The sequence below is a fragment of the Glandiceps talaboti genome, chromosome 20, assembly GCF_964340395.1.
Source record: "Glandiceps talaboti chromosome 20, keGlaTala1.1, whole genome shotgun sequence".
NCBI classification, from domain to species: domain Eukaryota; kingdom Metazoa; phylum Hemichordata; class Enteropneusta; family Spengelidae; genus Glandiceps; species Glandiceps talaboti.
Window position 1 is genome coordinate 1,739,647 of NC_135568.1, and position 21,050 is coordinate 1,760,696.

Below are 21,050 nucleotides of genomic sequence, written 5' to 3' on the forward strand. Positions count from 1 at the left end.
AGCAAGTTTTCGCGCGATAGACTCGTCGTATCAAAAGATTCGACAAGAATATGTGTCATTTTCTACAATTTGCATTCGTTGCCAAGAAGTCATATCCTACTACGTGCTGTACCTTTCTAGTCTCTCAGATGAAGTCCACTTTTTCTTTTCTATGATGGTGTTTGTGTTTACTTGGTACACGTGTTACACCATCATTGAATTGAATAAATTTCAAAATTGAGAAACAAACATTGATAGAGAAATGATTTAGACCTGACACATCTCTCATGGTCTAATATTTACGCCGTTTTAATTTTCTCTCATATATATGTTATGTACTGTGTATCATAATCTCTCAAACTGAGTCTGACTATGATATATACCAATACCAGTTTCAGGTTATTTCGAAGGAAAATTGTTACATTTTTATCGCCGAACTTCTTTGTTATTTGACATCCAAATTGCCACAGTTACATAGCTTCCAGTCCCTGAATAGGCTTTGAATGTAGAAGTAGAAAACCAGACTGATTCGTCGTTGTGCACGCCATAGTGTTAGACATGCGTAACAACAAAAGCGCCAACAACGGCGAATCTAGTCAGTCTAGGGACATTATCGGCCTTACACTATTCATGCATATGGGCTTCCCTTCGACTCTCAGATGATCCGAGTCGACAACCGATATTTATGCTGGTGTTGTGGCCAGGGAGTATGTGTGTTAACTTACCGAGCAAACCTCTTGTTGAAGTAATTGGTGAAGAAATCACCTTAGGACATATACGGAGCATCAGTTGTTCCAGTATCACGACGACCGTCATACAGATCATAATCACAAAGTCAAACACAAGGGCGAGTAATCCAAAAAGGAGTCTGACAATCAGAAGCAAGTAAGTTAAACTTGCAAGCAACGATTTCCCAATAAAAATGAATGGACGTGACACAAGGCTTGAAGATCCAGCGACTGAAAAAAATTGAATGATTTCAATGAATATTCTATTTGAAACGTATGAAAAGATAACCACAACCTCACACCGTGACAGACTATTCTAAGAAATCGAACTGACAAGTTTATACAAGTGAAGGACTGAGACAGCACAGTGATAGAAAGGAGGTATGTTTCAAACAAAAGAACTAACGTTGAATCAAAAACTAAAATCAAAAACTACCTAATACTGTACGACACTACATCATCTGTGAGTCAAATTTAGATAATGACGATATACATGTACAGGAATATTCACAATTATAGAACTAGCGTACCATTTCAATATCGATCCCCGAAATGAGATATTGTACGCTATTTCAAGTAAATTCAATTCGATATAAAATTTGTTTCACCAGGCGAAGTAGAATAGGTTACTAATTTGAGCAATCGACCCACCTTTAGGTTTCTCCTCCGATTTTTCCATCGTAGCATGGATTCCCAGAGAAACGTGTTCACTATGTTTGAGAGCAGTTAATGTATGGTGTTTTCTGTCATCTGGGAATGTTGTCACCAACGGTTTTACTCTGTTCTAACTTGGAACACATCATGCACATGCTGGAATTCTGCACCACAACGTTTCCACGACGCAAATATTGCGCGCGCGTAAAAGTTCATTGCGGTTAGGATTCCGCGCCATTTTTTCCGTTTCAATGCGCGTCATTCTATGCACAGCATTGTCAGTCGACCCTTCTCCGTTTGTATGACACACGTGAGGGCGGAAGACACGACATATATTATACAATTTAGTCTAAGTGTAGATTCATGTACAATTTTGGCTAAGTCGACGTCCTGACGACCCTTTCAACCTCAAGATCAGAGAGAGACATTGGAATTGCATGATTAATATTATTTCTTTATTAATGGAAGCCATCGATTCATCTTATTAAGTAACAAATGATGTGTATACATGAGTGCAAATCAATTTCTACACACTGTGACATAGACTGTATGATACAAATGTACGTCATGTACGTCCCTCCGCCCTCACCGGCCTCCTCTCACTGAGTTTGACCGATGAGTGAGGGCGCCCCGCCAAGGCGTACCTTACAGACTAACTCTGACCGTCAATGAGCCAAAGTTATATCACAGGCAAGGAAAACTTTGTCTGTCGTTATATCAAACACTATATTGCATTCTACGTAGGGAAACTATGTCAAAATTATGCAACGGCATGACTTAAGATACAGAATTGATCTTCAGTCCACGTAACCATTCAAAAGGTTGGTAAAGACACTGGTACATGCACATTTTCAATAACATGTGGTATCTGATATACTGAAAACTGTTGTATATTCGTAGTTAATTTTCCGTCTAGTATCAATTTTAGATAAAGAGAATAAGACAGACAGACAGACAGACAGACACAGACACATTGAAAAATTAGGTTTACAATTACATTATTGTTGAGAATATGTGAATTCAGTGTTTATTATTTTGGCAGCAACAGTGTCTTCTCGGTGGCGCTATGATGATCTTCACCTTGATTTTCATCCGTCCCTGTATTTGCTGTGGCGCTGTCGTCATCTTTGTTTTCGTTTCTTCCTGTCTTCTCCGTGGCACTCTCTTCATCTCGATTTTCGTTTGTTCCTGTCTTCTCGGTGGCGCTGTCTTCATCCTGAGTTTCAACCCTCCCTGTCTTCGCATCGACTGCTTCAACCGCCTCAACGGCTTCTTTAAATTCACTAAAGAAGTCATCAATGGCTTTGTAGATGTTTTTACATATGTTTGGAACTTTTTTGAACTCTTTCACATTATGGTAGGCATTTTTCACCGCTCCGGGAACTTCGTAAAATTTGAGTTTGGCATTTTTCACAGAATCGACTAGGTCAGATGATTTTTTGACCAAATCTTCGGCGTCGTTCTTTGCTTTTGGTAATAACTCCAAAACTTTTTTGCTCATGTCATTGATGTCTTTCACGAAGTCAACCAGTTTTTTGGCGAGATCCACCACGTCTTGCCCTTTGTCTTCGCTCTCTCCTGTCGTAAGGATAAGTTTTATTGGGTTCTTCTGAAACTGCAACTTCAGATGAGCTGTTAGGAGTGATAGAATAAAACATTTATTTGTTAAATCAGGGGTCAAAGGTCGAATGAATATTATCAAACAGGAAAAGTTGTAACCAATTTGCATTTTGAGGTAAAACAAAATTTCTGATATCGTAGACCTACGTCACAATTGGGCGACATTTTTATATTACTGCAAAACATTTCTAAAGTTCTGTATTCAGAACTAATTAGAAAAATCACAATAATCTTTACTTACGAAACTTTTTCTTCAAATCCAACATGGCGTCTTTCAATGTGTCGGTCTTCTCGTGATTGGCGAGACCTTTGAAATCGGCTATTGCCTTCTGGAAAGCTGTTTTTGTATCTACTGTTTCATTGAATGGATCAGCTGCATCCTTGAATGATTGGTCGACTGTTGCTACTTTGGTCTCTTTTATTTCTAACTTTACAACTTCTTCCTTTTTCTTTCCGTCTTTACCCTTTTCAGGTTTCTTCTTCTTCTTGTCTTTTTCTTTCTTTCCAGAACTCTCGTCACTACTAATCTCGGCTTCATTCTCACCGTCGACGTCATGATTCTTTGTTTCTGTCTCGCTATCAACTTCATTTTCCTTATCGCTGTCAGCCTCACTCGTCTGTAGAAGAAGAGAATTATAGACATTCAATATGATCAAGTAATTGTTATTCTCGCAAACCAGAGTTATTATTTCTACCACTACACTTCGAAATAGGGACCAGCTTGTTAAGAACTGTGCCGTAAAACGGTCGTGGTTTGCGACGATTGTAATTGTTATCATCATAATGTGCTTGCCTAATCGTCTGAGGGACGAATAAAAGAATGTAAGTTTGTCCAAAAAAATAATATTTAAGCAAAGCAAGTTTCACATTAATTACTAGAATAAAACCAGCAGTTTTTTTGTTTATATGACCATTCTTCAGAATAATTGTTCAAGAATATGATTATTTTGTTTTTCTCTTTTTCTTTTTTACACAATTGTTTCTTTTGCACGAGAGGGACAGACAGACAGACAGACAGACAGACAGACAGACAGACAGACAGACAGACACACGTACGTACGTACACACACAGACAGACATACAGACAGACAGACACACACACACATACACACACACACACAGAGAGACAGACAGACAGGCAGACAGACAGATAGACAGACAGACAGACAGACAGACAGACAGACAGACAGACAGTCATCTTGCGAAAACCTAATTCAAAGAGTAACATTCCTCAAGAAATAAAATACAGTCTCTTACCTCTGACAGTAACGGTGTATTCTCGGTGGCGCTGTCTTCATCCTGAGTTTCAATCCTCCCTGTCTTCGCATCGGCTGCTTCAACCGCCTCAACGGCTTCTTTAAATTCACTAAAGAAGTCATCAATGGCTTTGTAGATGTTTTTACATATGTTTGGAACTTTTTTGAACTCTTTCACATTATGATAGGCATTTTTCACCGCTCGAAGACCTTCACAAAATTTGAGATTGGCATTTTTCACAGAATCGACTAGGTCAGATGATTTTTTGACCAAATCTTCAGCGTCCTTCTCTGCTTTTGGTAATAACTCCAACACTCTTTTGCTCATGTCATTGATGTCTTTCACGAAGTCAACCAGTTTTTTGGCGAGATCCACCACGTCTTGCCCTTTGTCTTCGCTCTCTCCTGTCGTAAGGATAAGTTTTATCGGATTCTTCTGAAACTGCAACTTCAGATGAGCTGTTAGGAGTGATAGAATAAAACATTTATTTGTTAAATCAGGGGTCAAAGGTCGAATGAATATTATCAAACAGGAAAAGTTGTCATATTTAGTAAAACAAAATTATTCTGATATCGTAGACTTACGTCACAATTGTAAAACATTTCTAAAGTTCTATATTCAGAACTAATAAGATAAACTTGTCATGATAATTTACTTACGAAGCTTTTTCTTCAAATCCAACATGGCGTCTTTCAATGTGTCGGTGTTCTCGTGATTGGCGAGACCTTTGAAATCGGCTATTGCCTTCTGGAAAGCTGTTTTTGTATCTACGGTTTCATTGAATGGATCAGCTGCATCCTTAAATGATTGGTCGACTGTTGCTACTTTGGTCTCTTTTATTTCTAACTTTACAACTTCTTCCTTTTTCTTTCCGTCTTTACCCTTTTCTGGTTTCTTCTTTTTCTTGTCTTTTTCTTTCTTACCAGAACTCTCATCACTACTAATCTCGTCTTCATTCTCACCGTCGACGTCATCATTGTTCAAACTTTCTGTTCTATCAACTTCATTTTCCTTATCGCTGTCAGTCTGTAAAAAAACCCAGACATTATACTACTATATACACATTTCACAGTGGTATGATTATTTTAGCCGTTATCATATGTATATTATTTTTGTATTGTATGCTGAGCCTCAAGTTGTTATTAGCAGAAGTGAGGTTCAGATCTGCTGACAACGTTGCATGATAATGACGTAATTGCTTTCATTTCTTTCCACACAATTGTTTGACCTTTGACATGTTTTGGTCAGGCACGTCAAAGCTCTCGATCACAGGGGCGTATAATATTTCATAGATTGTTGTTTTCCAGGTCTACAGACTAAATATAACATGGCAGAGATATAATTCTTAGTAGTATAGAGATTGATACATTTGTAGCAGCAAGATTCGTACGATATTTTCTTAAGAAAACGGCATTCTAAGCAATAAGAAAACAACAATCTATGAAATATTACACCCCCTGTGCTCCCTGTGCTCTCGATAGACAAGCCCACATATACCATAGTAAATGCACAATGTCTCTTCTAAGTTTGGTCCCATTCTGTCAACTATTTTATACTTTCCCTATCCTAAGGGACTTGTCTTGTTCATATATTGGCGGTGAATGTAACATCTCGACCATGATAACCCCCCCCCCCCACCCACCCAATATCTTTGACGAATGATATTTACACTTGCAAAATTTAGAAGCATATTGATATGCGATGTTACCGGTATACCGTCACGGTGTCAAACGAAATCGATTCTATTCATGTATCTTGAGTGTTTTCGACATTTTACAAGGAGCGTCAAGAGACAGGGGTTTCAAATTGCTGGACTTTACGTTTGTTTAAGCTCAGTTCACTATATCAGACAAACTTTCACTTACCGGACAACAATTGCCCATTTCACTTCCTTGGTATGGTGGAAAGAACGAAGTCAGACCGCAGTGTAAACGTGCACCTTACCCAGCAGTGTCTGCCTTGAGTTTGAAAACGAAAGAGAAGGCTTTTCATGTCTGAGCGAGGGAGATATATTCTATCGAAAACGGATATTCAAATGCTATTTTTAGAAGGAAAATTTCCCACATTGTAATTGTCACCTGACTGGTGGGTTGAAATGCAGGGCAAATGACACCATACCGTATGTACTATCACTCACACTGTGTGCTCTCGCGTTATTTAGTGGTACTTTATTCATGTTATATGCACATGCTCAGTCAAGCACCTAACCGTAAATAGTGTGTAGTGCTGTCAGAGATGTTTAGAGGTTGAAGCAGAAGCGCTTTGTTTTCTTACACTGAATACAACGTATTTTATGTATTCGAAATACCAAGCGACTGTTCTATCTACTGTCATCACAGACTCCCATGTATCTTGGTGTGATCTGTATATATATTAAAAACGGTGTAATATTTTGCATAAAAGTTTATGTGTAGAATTACAAATCTATTCATACAGCATATCGTGGAGGTATAAGGCAGACTCTCCCCTTCTACGTACCTCTATGTATGGCTGAGACGAAGGTACGTCGTGTCACTGCGCCCTCACCGGCCTGCTCTATCCATGAGAGGGGTCACGGAGAGTTGACCGATGACGATATTGTACGTGTACGTTGTACGTGTGAGGGCGACAGACAAAATACGTCAGCCTTGTAGTGGCCAGGAATGGAAGACTATCTGGGTGATGTTACGTTACCTGAATGTTTTTACAATAATTTCCCATGGAGTGATGTCAAACTAATTTATATGTAAAACAGTATTGTCTTCTTGTTTGTTTGTTTTTTCGTTTTGTTTTTTTATTTAAAAACGTTTTTATTGAGCTAAAAATACGATTCTTTTCATGGATGAAAATCTTTTACATTTTGTATTCAGAAACTGTTCTTAAGTTCTCAATTTCAAAAACTGACCCCATTTCTTAATATGTGCATTTGATTGACTTTTTCTAACCACAATATGAATCTCTAAACTCTGAATATTTTGCAAGTATTTTTTGTATGCCATCAAATCTGGTTTTTGTTTTCTAAACTTTGAAATATAAAACATAACGCTTAGCAACAAGAATAACAAATTCAATAATAATGACATTTGTTCATCACCTATTAGGATGATTTGTCTTACATTTGGAATATTGATAAGTCCTGCTTTCCTTCCCATAACACATACAATTCATCCCAAAACTCCATAATAAATTCACAATCATAAAATAAATGAATTAAAGTTTCTTCCTTTTTATCACAGAAGGTAAATTTCTCAGATTCAACTCTAGGTGGATTGAATTTTGATAATGTTACATTATTAGGTAATATGTAGGTACATGTAATTGAAAAGCCCTCAACTTATTGTCAACAGTATTGTCTTTTTCATCAATAATAATATTATATTTATATACCACTTTCCAATCACACTGTTATCAAAGCGTTTTGCATCTAATTATTATCATAATAACAATACGTTCTGTAGTGAACATATTGTTCATTACATTAAACATGGTTACAGTAACTTTGGAACGGTAAACTTTAAACAAATTAAACATGACGCGTACGTACGTTTTTATCCGTCTAGACGGACCTTGATCATGCAAGTTAATAAAATGTAAATTAAAGGTATCCATCTACATCAGACAGAGGATACCAACTATCACCAATAGGCCATTCCAGACTACAAACAGGAAATTGAGAATACAGCGCCCTCACTCAAATTGGGGGTATCATCACCTCATTCTATAGAAGTATAAATCACTTGAAAGGGGTAAAATTACACTTGTTTCTGTGATCGCGCAGGTTCACTCATAGTACCATCACTTCGAGTTTCGCAGTGAGTGAACCTACGCGATCACAGAAACATAAATGTACTTTTACGACTTTCATATATAGTTGGCTAAATACGTCAATATTAATGATATTATCGACATTTTATTGTATTTTGAGAGTAACATTCTGAGACATAACTCTGGAAACAAATGCCTGTGCTCAAGGCCACCCATAGTCTATCAGCTAGCCCTCGGATGTTCTTCGGGCAGGCCCTCACATGCGAACTTCGTTCGCTTATAGTTATAGCATCGAAAGAAAGCCCGAACGTATAGCAGCAAGACTACGGGCAGGCCCTCACATGCGAACTTCGTTCGCTTATAGTTATAGCATCGAAAGAAAGCCCGAACGTCTAGCAGCAAGACTAGGCCACCCAGTAATCTTCCAACGTGACCTTCATCGTTATGTAATGATATGTACGATAGCTAGAGCTAGAACAACACGTAGTATTGCCGGTGGCACTCCTTTCATTTGCATATGTTAATAATGTAAAGGTAGTAATCATTGTACACAGGACAAGTATTAGTAGACGAGTAAACAGTAAGTCTTCAACTTCCAAGATGTACGGTGTACTTGGAGCGTTTCTGTTGGTTCTAGTCTCCATGTTAACTGTCAATGGGGCATCTATTCCAACAGATGATTATAGCCATAATGCATACCTAGATGAGTTTGAAAAATTCCAGTTATACTGGAAATTTGACGACAAAACGATCACGTTTGAGGTTCATGCCGAAACACTCGGGTACGTTGGTTTTGGTATCTCTCCCAATGGCGGAATGACCAATGCAGATATTGTCATCGGCTGGGTGAAAGACGGTGAAGTATTTTTTAAGGTAAGTCTTTCTTTTTACGACTTTAAAGAGTAAATTTACTTGATGCGAACCGTACCCCATGGTCATACAATGTCATTGTCAAATCAGGCCTGTACTAGCGTTGTTTGTTTTTTACATTGTAAATTGACGTTACCACCCTTAAATACACAACAGCAATATCTATAGTGTTTGTTCGCACAAAGACCTACATGTAGGGGTGTAGGGTCTATAATTCATTTTGATATGGCCAAGGTCACACAACATTGACACGACTCTTTCTTCTATGCTTTTCTAAAAACACGTACTAGTATCTTCCAAGCCTGGAATCCATGCGGATGGGGATCTTATATTTTGCTTTCCAAATTTTTTTTATAAAGTCTCCATTCCAGGCTAGTATTAGTCCCTCGTTTATAAATAGAACGTACATACAATTTCATTTATCTCAATCTTTGAGTTTGATCATTGTAAACCTATATCCTTTCATGTATACTTAAATACATATCTATATGAAAAAAAATAATATTAACTTTAAAAAAAGTATTAGTTGACCAAAATACTTGTATCAGTTCAACAAAAGTATATATTTACAGACATCACTTACCTTAACAATAGGTTCATACATTCCACTTATCAATAGAAACTGCAAGCTGTTTCAATTAGAAGTCAAATCTGTCATTTTCATCAAAAATACTAACCAATATTGAAAATAACACATGATCTAACTTGTATACATATGAAAACATAAAACCCTTGCAAAATACACACTAAATTTCAAAGCAAACTTAAAGAACTGTTTCAGATAAGATGACGAGTTGACGGATGGACCGCGGACGGACAACAACCCAGTTCAATAGTTAGCGATCGATGTCGTCGACAGCTTGAACGAAGTTAACAGTATATTTATGTGTTCCTACTTTTAAGTGTGGTACCGTAGGTCACGCTCATGTCTAGAAAACTAAATTTTCAGCATGACATTGAAAATAAATCATTCTATACTGAGCCCATTGGTAACTCCATTGACAAACCACCCCACCCCATTCCCACTCCATACCATCATATGTCATATCAACTTTTCTCAGCCTTATATTCATACAGTGTAAACTTTACATACACGTACAAGTTTTCTTTATAAAGACCTTTCATCGGCATTAATAATCCATCGGGAATTTATCACCCTCGTGTTTTCCAAATTGTCACGCCATTGAGTTGGAAACGGGTCAGCTAATCGTGACGTCACTATACTGATAATGTTTATATCTTTGACCCCGACTTATGATGTGTTGTTGTCTTGGTTTCCATAGATACCAAATGTGTGTATTATATACAGTAACCGGCTACTATGATTGTATTGATACTAGTGTAGAAAGATAAAACAGGACCTGTCTAGGGGAATTTTACTTCAACAAATTACAAACTATTGGTGATTTCAGGGACGAGATGACTAGTCATGTAGGATAAGAAATCTAAAGCCTTTAAGTTAGATACTGTGCATGAGTCATCGACATCATGCTACCTTCTCAACTCACAAATCTGTGATTTTAGATCGAGGTGCATGATTAACGACCATGTTACGCCCAAGAAGTTTGTGTTGGTGTGATTATCTCAAGATAAACCATGTTACGCCCAAGGAGTTTGTGTTGGTGTGATTATCTCAAGATAAACCAGTTAGTAAAAGATACTATAAACCTGCCAATATTATATTTTAACAATGTGATTTATCTGATCAATTACCTCTTTTTTATAACCTTTATTTCTCATTTCTAGAATTTGCCAAATTATATTTAAATGCTGAAAACTAGTCATTTTCATTGAATTGCAAGATTATGAAGATAGTGTTTGCAATGTAAGGACTGGTAGTCTAGTTCCTATACAGTATCGTTACCATTTACACCTCCACTCATTAGTCTAGTTCCTATACAGTATCGTTACCATTTATACCTCCACTCAGTCTAGTTCCTATACAGTATCGTTACCATTTATACCTCCACTCAGTCTAGTTCCTATACAGTATCATTACCATTTATACCTCACTCACAGCATAGTTCCTGTACAGTATCGTTACCATTTATACCTCACTCATAGTCTAGTTCCTATACAGTATCATTACCATTTACACCTCCACTCATTAGTCTAGTTCCTATACAGTATCATTACCATTTATACATTCACTCACAGACCACAGTTGGCTTCCAGACTAAAGGACTGGTGTTGCGGTTCTCTTATTTTCCGTAAAGTAATGAAATATCATTAGAAAAGTTACGTTGAAATTAACATAAAATAATCCGAGATCTTATTGTCATTCTTCCATAAGTAAATAAAATAATAATAAAAATATTTCATGTTTGGCACATTGCTATCAAATGAATAATTAATCAACATAATTATTATTATTATTATTGACAAACTAAATTGTTGGTGTTACATAATAAACAATTTATATCCGTTATCTGTATAAACACGTCCAGAACAGAATTCCAGGCATTTGGTATATTTCCTTCGATGAACTCCGTCCACATAACTCACTTTATTTACATAGCTAAAGTGGCACTCAAGGCAGTTAGGATGATTTCAGTAGTAGAAATACTTACCAGACTGAGTGTAATAACATTTACATCGGATTGCTTTGAGGTTAACGTTGATTAAATGAAACAGAATCTTAGGTAAAAAAGGACTGTAGTGGCAAATGATTTCATTGCAATTCATCGATTTGTATAATCGTAATTCTATATATTCGTTACTTTGATTTGGAAATGTCATCCCATCAATTAAACACAGGTCAAAGGTCATAAACACCACATGATCATGAGTCATCTATAAGTTCCGTATTAACAGATGTTTGGTGAGTGACAACATGTTCGTAGTTTAGACATAAGACTGTCTCACACCAGTCCTTGGGAGCATCGCTATTAGCTGATATCTACGCGTAATTGTTACTAGAATATCCTTTGCAAACCCCGTATGAAAATAAAAAGTAAAACGAAAAATGTTGAGTCAAAAAATAAAAAGTGTTGTAAATAAAAACAAAGCAATGATTCGCAGCTACATCACTAGTCTTGCTGCTAGACGTTCGGGCCTTCTTCCGATACCATAAGCGAACGAAGTTCGCAGTGAGGGCTTTGTTCGGATATTCCATCCTCGATAGCAATGTTCGGTCGTGTGTAGTATTGTATCGGAAGAACATCCGAGGTCTAGCAGATAGACTACTACATCACACCCTTACTTCTTCGATAGAGTGTTTTCACACTTTGACATATGACCTTTAGGAACCTTCCGATGTCTAACACATGTGTATGTAAAATTTAACCCGTAGAAATTAACTACATGTAGTTTTATGGTTTTACTTTTTGGTACTAATTTAAATCGAATTGAATTTGATTGAAATTGTACTGCGAACAAACACACGCACACAGGCACGCACGCACGCAGCCATTCATTAATTCATTCACTTACTCATTCATACAAACAAACATTAAATCGATGAATTTTGCAATGAAAAAGTAGATTTCGTAGACTTGTGTATAGTTCACCTCCCATTCCCATTGCCATCGTATATTTCAGGATCGCTTCGCAACTAAAAATGGTGAACCGGACATCGATGAGAGTCAAGATTATGAACTTCTTGGAGGAATGGAGACGGAGACACACACTATACTGAAGTTTACACGAAAGCTTGAAACATGCGATGATAAAGATAGAACTGTGGCTGTAAGTACTGCCTAACTTAGGTTGTCAATTCAACGGTAGCAGTTGAACTGTGGTTGTAAGTACTGCCCGACTTAGGGTGTCAATTCAACGGTAGCAGTTAAACTGTGGCTGTAAGTACAGTCTAACTTAGGGTGTCAATTCAACCGTAGAAGTTGATGGTGATGGTGGGCGTGGACAAATTAAATACAATTTACTATCCCAACCACAACCATATATTAATATAACTCTCACACCAACAAACGCAACAACACCCTTGATAATGTTGTTATCATCACAAACATAAGATGTTGTCTATTAACATTATTTATTACACAATACTAACAGCTGTTTTATCTTGACAGGATGGTACACTCAGACTTATCTATTCCTACCATAAAGATGACCCAGAATCAGAGACAGGTTTATCCTACCATGGCAGTGATCAACGTGGAAGTCGTAGTATACATCTATTAGGATATACACCTGATTTACCAGACATGCCAACTGGAGACGATCTCCTGACGTATGATTTCTTAAACCAAAACGTGCGTTTACATTTGTACTTATTCAATATTATTCACAATGTTAAAATACGACGATGGAAAACCAACTATCGGGAAGGCAACACAAACATAAAACTAACACTAATGAAGCAACATGTTGATATATGCTATGAATGGACATTGATGTAACTACAATCACACTAGGGCGGTATTTATGATGGCAAGTTTTCCTATGACATATTCAACCTCATTCAGTGTTTACACTGTCTTGATTACAGGAAGGTTAACCAATGTATATCTACATAACCAAGGAACTACCATCGCCTACTCGTGTAATCCACCACATGCAATAACAGTAGCCTTTAGTTGTCTAGGTCTTTGTCGGTAGCACTTTTTCCGTAGTAGTAATAACACTTCGAGGTTTATATCTTTATTTGGTGTATACATTCACTGTACAAATTATTGATAATTATGTTAAAACGTCAATCAACATATACACGTATAGTCCCTATATACTTGCTAGCAAGCTAATCATATATGCAATAATGGAAATGGATAAAACAGTATTGGCTCTTCAAGCAATACGTTCAAGAGAGTTTTGACATGTCACATGTTTTTTACCTTACAAGAGACGAATGGCACTCTTTCTTATTGACATATATTCCAATATCATTTATTTCATCGCAGATCACTGTTCCACATCATCAAGATACAACGTATTGGTGCACGTTATTCAAATTACCCAAGCTGGACAAGAAACACCACATGATCAAGGTATTGTTATCACAAAGATTTACTGTCAGCTAACCCGAGGGACTTAAACTTGTTCCTTTAGTCAGGACAGTACCCTCTTCACAAACCCGTAACTGCGATTTGTAATCTTTTTTGCGTTTGAGAATGCGATCCTACCATGACAAGCCATTGGCAAATTGTGTAGATACTTTATTATATGTTCTTACTGTATGTATTCCACGATAGAAATCAAAATTAATTGAAGAAACCCTTTTTTTCAAAGACAATAATATTTTTATTTCGGATCGCTGGTCTGGGGCGACAAAACCCTCAAAGTGTTAAATATGAATGTTTTGTAATATTATACCAGATATATTAAGAGAATAAGACATGAATGTAACCTCTGTGTCAATAATTCTCAATGTTGTTTTGTTCCAGTACGAACCTATTATTCAAGAAGGACACGAGGCATTGGTTCACCACGTATTGATCTATCAATGTTTCCACAGTATTGGTGACGAATTTGACACTTATGGACACGAGTGTTACCAACCTAACATGCCAGCTAATATGAGTCTGTGTTCCACTGTTATCATTTCATGGGCCATTGGAGGAGGGGTGAGTTGCCACACAATTCAAACGATATCCAATTCTCTCAATAGAGAGGTTTAGATATACGCGAACGGGACCATTAGAAAGGTTTAGATACACGATGGTTATAGCGTGTACGTGTGCGGGCGCAGTATCGTGCAGGCGCACACGTAACGACGCGTACAAAGATGTATTTAGTTACGCGTTCAGGTGAAAAACATTGGAATGTGCACGCACACGTTGGCATTTTCTGTCCAGAAGGCCAAACACCCAAACACATAATTATGACTTCGTTTTCTAAACATGTCGGTATTTTTACTATTTTTCGTGCAACTACCCAAACGAAAAACCATTCAATTGGTTTACAGTTATGCTTCCAAACTTTGAAAAATACGACATTTAATAGAAGAAAAAAGACAAAAACTTAACACGTATTTACAGTTACGTGTAGACTGCCATTTTGACGTAGCATCGTCTGATACAGAACGCGTGGGTTGCTTCAAATCGATCACTCTGACTATGACGCTACGCGTATAAAACACACGTAAATACGCGCATCTAAACCTCTCTACCGTTAGCTTGGTTTGTAGAAAAAAAAACTGCTACTGGCAACTGAGTGGATGTTTTCAAATAGTTTAATGTAGGAAAAATACATTACACCGTAGAAAACTTGAATTCTTTGTCATTTTTGTTTTCATGATACAGGCATTCTATCTACCAGAAGAGGCTGGCTTCTCTCTTGGCGACTTGGAGAATGGTGATCCTGACTTTGTTGTTATGGAAACGCATTATGACAATCCTGAATTTAAGGACAGTAAGTAGTTCGATCATCTGGTTGATCAAAAGATGAAACATTTAATGACTTATCTATAAGTAATCCGGACTTTTGAAGCATTTTTAACTTCCGTATGGGAAGATAGTGTTCTACTTGTGTCTGACTGTCTGACTGTCTGTCTGTCTGTCTGTCTGTCTGTCTGTCTGTCTGTCTGTCTGTCTGTCTGTCTGTCTGTGGACATGAAATCTGAAAAAAAAATCGAATTCGAATAAAAGTTACTACACAAGTGATTTAATGACTAATTTGCTTAAATTATTAGTCAGTAATCCGTCAATATCTGAAGACTGCAACCTTCAACTTTGATATAATTTATTTGGCACATACATTTGATCATCCCAAAGTTCAGGAGCCCTACATAACATGTTGATATAGATTATGGTTATATTTAAATAATTATTTTCAATTAATTTGACCAATAATTACAGACTGTCGGCTTAATAGTTTAAATAATTTGTTATGTGCATGAATGATAGCTGCGCTAAGTGTATGTGTCCTATAAATCTTATTGATCCAGATTTTAACTTTACTACTAAGTAAGCCCTATGGGCTGGGTGTGGCTATGTGTAAGTCCACACATGACACTTAAATAAACATAACATAACATAACATAACTAAGTTGTTTGCATGATTAATGATTAAAAGTCTGGTGTTTACATACCTGTCCAAAGTTTGTTTAATATATGATGCATTCCATTCGATGACAAAGAACTTCTTACAATCATTGTTTGATCTCTGTTGGTCCCAGCTTTCGTAGATTCTTCAGGAATACGTATCTACTACACACCTATCTTACGTCAGAGTGATGCTGCTGTTCTTGAGATAGGAAATATAGTCAGTCCCTTTAATATTATTCCACCATACGCTGCCAGTTTCTTGTCACCTGGATTTTGTTCAGCACCATGTTTATCAGAAGTGAGTACCCCGTATCAACTTATCTCTTAGGGATTACGATTTTATTTATGGAGCAAAACTGATGTGTACATGGATTTCTGTGTTGCTCTCTGCCTGCCTATGTAATGAACGAAGGAATGGTGGTTGTCAAGAAATGTATGTGTGTTTGATAATGTATATATGTACGTATAAATTTGTCTGTCCGTATATCTGTCTGTGAGCATGACTGTCTGTCTTTGTGTATGTATGTATGTATGTATGTATGTATGTATGTATGTATGTATGTATGTATGTATGTATGTATGCATGTATGTATGTATGTATGTATGTATGTATGTATGTATGTATGTATGTATGTGTGTGTGTTAGTATGTATGTATGTATGTATGTATGTATGTATGTATGTATGTATGTATGTATGTATGTATGTATGTATGTATGTGTGTGTGTGTTAGTATATACATGCCAAGTGATAATACACACCTCTGTTTAGATGTTATTCCCAGATATCAGTTTTTTTTTAGCCAAGAAAAATACGAGCTGCCTAAGGGACACTGTCACTGCAAGTCGAAAAACGAGTATTGACAACCTCTTAGGTTGCTCGTATTTTCTTGTTGTATAAAGGAAAATATTGCCGAATGATACCATTTTAACTGTACACGCATAGTATCTGACATGAACAATCGGGGAAAATAACGACTATTTTTAAGTAAGACAGTACCAATGACGTAGATGCACGTTGTGGTGACGTAGAGCAACCATAAATCCCATATTTTTTGTTGGCTTGTGTCACTGAGGTATCATATTTCGTGTGTCCACTGTCTGTATTCGAAATCTTACAACACTATGTTGTATTTCAGGTTCTAGGTGAATCCAGTGGTATCACGGTATTTGGATCTTTACTTCATGCTCATCTCGCTGGTATTGGTATTCGTTCTCGTCATTTCCGTCAAGGCGTTGAACAAAAGCTAATAGCCTATGATGATAGCTATGATTTTAACTTCCAAGAAATGCGACATCTTGAAGAACCTATTCAGGTTGTCCCAGTAAGTAGTAATTTATTATGTATCAACTTAATCTTTGTCAAATTGATGTGAACCCGAAGAAAAAGTTTCAAAGTAAGCAAAAAAGTTGGACAAACTATCCGAAGTTGTAACTTTTCCCGTTTTAACTAATTCCGTTTCCACTACTTACTTGTGAAACTTTAACTGGCGCTGCACTAGCTGTAACTTGTATTTTTCGATCAGGCATCCAATAATTTATACACTGGAACTTGATAAAATGCCAAAAATAAAACATTGTATATGTTAATTAGAAGTCGATTTCATCCTCTAGTAGTGCAGGAATGTGTTGAAATATGAATTGCGTTGGTGGGTGGGGGGTCGTTGATTTTAAGGTGCGGATACACAAATGAATTTGACTTGATTTATTGCACCATATTACTTGTAGAGCTACACAAATATGATTAACCTCAGGTGATTCAATACTGTTCAGGGTGTATGATATTATTACCCTCAGGTGATTCAATACTGTTCAGGGTGTATGATAGAACGAGTAGATTATTATATTTAACTAAACAGTTTGATTCGCACAACAAATGACCATGTGTACTTGGTTGTCTTCTTCTCGCTGATTTCCACTGATGTGACTTCTCGTTGATTTCCAATGATGTGACTTTTATGTGTAAATGGTTTCATCACAGACATGCGTAGAATGAATATCTGCCCTCTATGTCAGTGTTATAACTGCATATCATATCTTATTTACAACAGGGTGACCACCTTATTTTGGAATGTACCTATAACACTGCGTCGAGGACGGGACTGACATACGTAAGTTGAAAATAACTGTGTAGCCCTGTTTGTGCTATCTTTCATAATTAAAAGCGTGCTACTGCCTGGGTATCAGATGGGAGTGAGTGGGTACAATCTTTCATAATTAAAAGCGTGCTACTGCCTGGGTATCAGATGGGAGTGAGTGGGTACAATCTTTCATAATTAAAAGCGTGCTACTGCCTGGGTATCAGATGGGAGTGAGTGGGTACAATCTTTCATAATTAAAAGCGTGCTACTGCCTGGGTATCAGATGGGAGTGAGTGGGTACAATCTTTCATAATTAAAAGCGTGCTACTGCCTGGGTATCAGATGGGAGTGAGTGGGTACAATCTTTCATAATTAAAAGCGTGCTACTGCCTGGGTATCAGATGGGAGTGAGTGGGTACAACATTACTATAGGTTTGAGTGACGACATATCACCATCAAAAATACGGTTCAAAGAATTTAAAGTGGATGTATCGCCGAACATTTATTGTTGTCTTTCCTTTGGACATAGGGTGGTCTAGGAACAAAGGAAGAGATGTGCCTAAATTTCCTGTACTATTATCCACGTATTCCACTATCCAAGTGTCAAAGTTCAATTATTGCTGACGTCGCATTGTATAATTTATGTGGTGTTACAAAAATATCATATGAGTAAGTATACTTAGACATTTTACCATACTCAAACCAATTTATTGTCTTTGAACAGAAAATATGGATTACATACCATGGTTGTTCTACGTCACGACAATCCATGTCTACGTCACTGGTTTTGCAGTGCTTGAAATATGAGTCACAACATTCCAAGTCGCCGTTATTACATTCCCGAATATTTTACTTCATTCAACCGGAAAATACTTGTGACGTAATGATATGTCACTATTCGTGTAGCAACTCGTAATGACAAGACCCCTATGTCAGTCGTATTTTCCTCAGCTGAACGAAGACAAATATTTTGGAATAATTAAATGTTATTCACCAATAGTTTTGGAAAATACGAGTAACCTAAGGGGTCCTCATACTCACTATAAGTCGAAGACGAGTAGTGACAAAATCCTATTTGCGCAGCTAAAAGAAAAATAGCGACCATTCATTCTCAACGTTACGTTCTGACTCATATTTCGAACATCGCAGAACCAATGACGTAGACGCTTGTTATTGTGACGTAGAATGACCAGGATATAAATTCAGTATTTTCTTTTCGAGCACTTGGCTTTCGCGTATCAGAAATTTCTATGTTCGTTTACATCTATACAAACGTCGCCGCGCCAGATCCGATGTCACAATAAATATATCACTTTATTTTCGACTGTAGTACAGTCTATCATTCGGGTATCATATGATGAAATAGTAATTTTATGACTTTTATGAAATCTTGAATTGATCACATGTCGCAGTGTTTGTCGCCATTGTCATAGTTTTTTGATATTGTGAAGTCTCTGATGAAGTATACTTTAATGTGAATCTTGGTCAGACGTTTAGAGAAGTTTTTGTACTCATTTCCTGCAGAACGACTTTACTCGTCACATCATTAGTTCACTTCATTTTCTTATTTGTTTCTGTCAGTGTGTATCCCCCGGTAGTAGTAGAACCCGAAGAGTACGCTGGTCAGTCTATAATTGCGGTACTTCAAAGTTTGGAATGGAATCAGGAACAAATTGACATTATGGAGGAATCTTATCAGCAGATGTATTACACACTCTGTGAGGCAAATGTCGGCGTGTACAATGTAAGTTAACATCCATATACACTTTATTCTGCTGTCTGTATCTTAACGTTTGAATTTCATTTATCTCTGTATAGTATCTAGATCTATGTTTTTCTGCCTGTCTCCTGCTATCTATAGGCCTGTCTGTCTGTCTCTATACCTGTGCCTGTGTATGTCTCTATATCTGTGCCTGTGTATGTCTCTATATCTGTGCCTGTGTCTGTCTCTATATCTGTGCCTGTGTATGTCTCTATACCTGTGCCTGTGTATGTCTCTATACCTGTGCATGTGTCTGTCTCTATAACTCTGTTTCAAATACGTAAATGATGTGAAGGTGTGGGTATATACATATTTATGTAATGGGATAGTTGCACATTTTTGGGAATCTATGGTCCGAGAAGTCTTAGGGTAGCGAAGACTAGTGGAGTTACTAAGTTAGGAAGTAATGCACCAACTGCACTTGAACTGACCAACTATGTCCTTGGTAAAGGTCACAAATATGCAAATGTATATGATGACGTCACTATATTAGGTTGGTAAATAGACAGCTGCTCTTTTGGAAACAGGATTCAAGTCCTCCTCCTTGTCACATATCAACATGCTTTATGAGAAGGCACGTGGTAACTTGGTTCAGCAAGTACAACACAAATTAATCGTAATTACGAAAAAGTTATTTTTTTAGCACAACTAAACTGAGGTTCAGTAGTGCTATAGGCATGGTAAAATTACTGAAAGTCAAAACCTCCATTGGCGCTATTTTCTATTTCAAGCTTCTCAAACTTTACATAACGACAACTGACTTAAACCGATATCAAAATTGAAGTTATATTCCAATACAATCCCAACTATTTTAAGCTGAACCCAGTATTTTGAGACATGGTGAACCATTGTGGAGTATTGTTTAGAAACATTTACGGAGAGATCTTGCATCAGACATTAACCACTCTCTGGTTTTCACACAACATTTTCCAAGTATGTCCCTAAACCTCAGAGCTGTATTAACAGTAATTCTCATGTCCATGTTTGTTGCAGGCAAATGCACAAGTGGTCGTGCCACAAGCCATTGAGCCATTGCCACAGGATGAAGACCAATGTGCAGCTGTAGGAGGTGCAGTATCCCAATACTGTAATGGAATAACCGTTACCATGACAATGATTACTGCGTTTGCAGTTGCTTTATTTGCATAAGCGTTATCACATAGAAGTTTAATGAAATGTAAATTACTTGTAATAGGTGACAATTACATTTATTTGTATACAGCTTCTTTAATAAAAGCATCATTAGGGTTTACAATTAGTACAAAACGGAAATTGTGCGAGGAAACCAGTGTTGTAATATTTCATTGAATAAACTCTAATTCCACACAATGCCATTTGTGTTAATGTGAATAAATGTATAATGATACACATTTTCATTTTATGTTGTTTTTTTCTAAATTGTGGTCAAAGTTCAAA

General features: G+C 37.0%; 2 protein-coding genes across 2 annotated transcripts; one reads left to right on the forward strand and one right to left on the reverse strand.

Moving 5' to 3' along the window:
* Positions 1-1,805: 1,805 nt before the first annotated feature.
* Positions 1,806-6,244, reverse strand: LOC144450718 (uncharacterized). Its single transcript, XM_078141387.1, has 5 exons — positions 6,104-6,244; positions 4,898-5,264; positions 4,239-4,696; positions 3,223-3,598; positions 1,806-2,993 (listed from the first exon to the last, which is right to left on the reverse strand). The coding sequence occupies exons 1-5, from the start codon at positions 6,119-6,121 to the stop codon at positions 2,392-2,394; spliced, it is 1,821 nt and encodes a 606-aa protein (XP_077997513.1). The 5' UTR covers positions 6,122-6,244; the 3' UTR covers positions 1,806-2,391.
* Positions 6,245-8,582: 2,338 nt separating this feature from the next.
* LOC144450949 (DBH-like monooxygenase protein 1) lies at positions 8,583-20,783 on the forward strand. Its single transcript, XM_078141708.1, has 12 exons — positions 8,583-8,855; positions 12,393-12,539; positions 12,881-13,063; positions 13,709-13,795; positions 14,192-14,371; positions 15,050-15,158; positions 15,925-16,095; positions 16,938-17,116; positions 17,843-17,902; positions 18,402-18,541; positions 19,454-19,616; positions 20,628-20,783. Exons 1-12 carry the CDS (start codon positions 8,583-8,585, stop codon positions 20,781-20,783), a joined length of 1,848 nt encoding a protein of 615 aa, XP_077997834.1.
* Positions 20,784-21,050: the final 267 nt, after the last annotated feature.

Coding starts and splice junctions, on each gene's coding strand:
- LOC144450718 (XM_078141387.1), bottom strand. Junction 3,599..4,238: donor ATACACCGTTACTGTCAGAG/GTAAGAGACTGT, acceptor CTTCTTCTACAG/ACGAGTGAGGCTGACAGCGA. Junction 2,994..3,222: donor GGATTTGAAGAAAAAGTTTC/GTAAGTAAAGAT, acceptor CACTCCTAACAG/CTCATCTGAAGTTGCAGTTT.
- LOC144450949 (XM_078141708.1), top strand. CDS start 8,583: ATGTACGGTGTACTTGGAGCGTTTCTGTTGGTTCTAGTCTCCATGTTA. Junction 13,796..14,191: donor AGAAACACCACATGATCAAG/GTATTGTTATCA, acceptor GTTTTGTTCCAG/TACGAACCTATTATTCAAGA. Junction 14,372..15,049: donor CATGGGCCATTGGAGGAGGG/GTGAGTTGCCAC, acceptor TTCATGATACAG/GCATTCTATCTACCAGAAGA.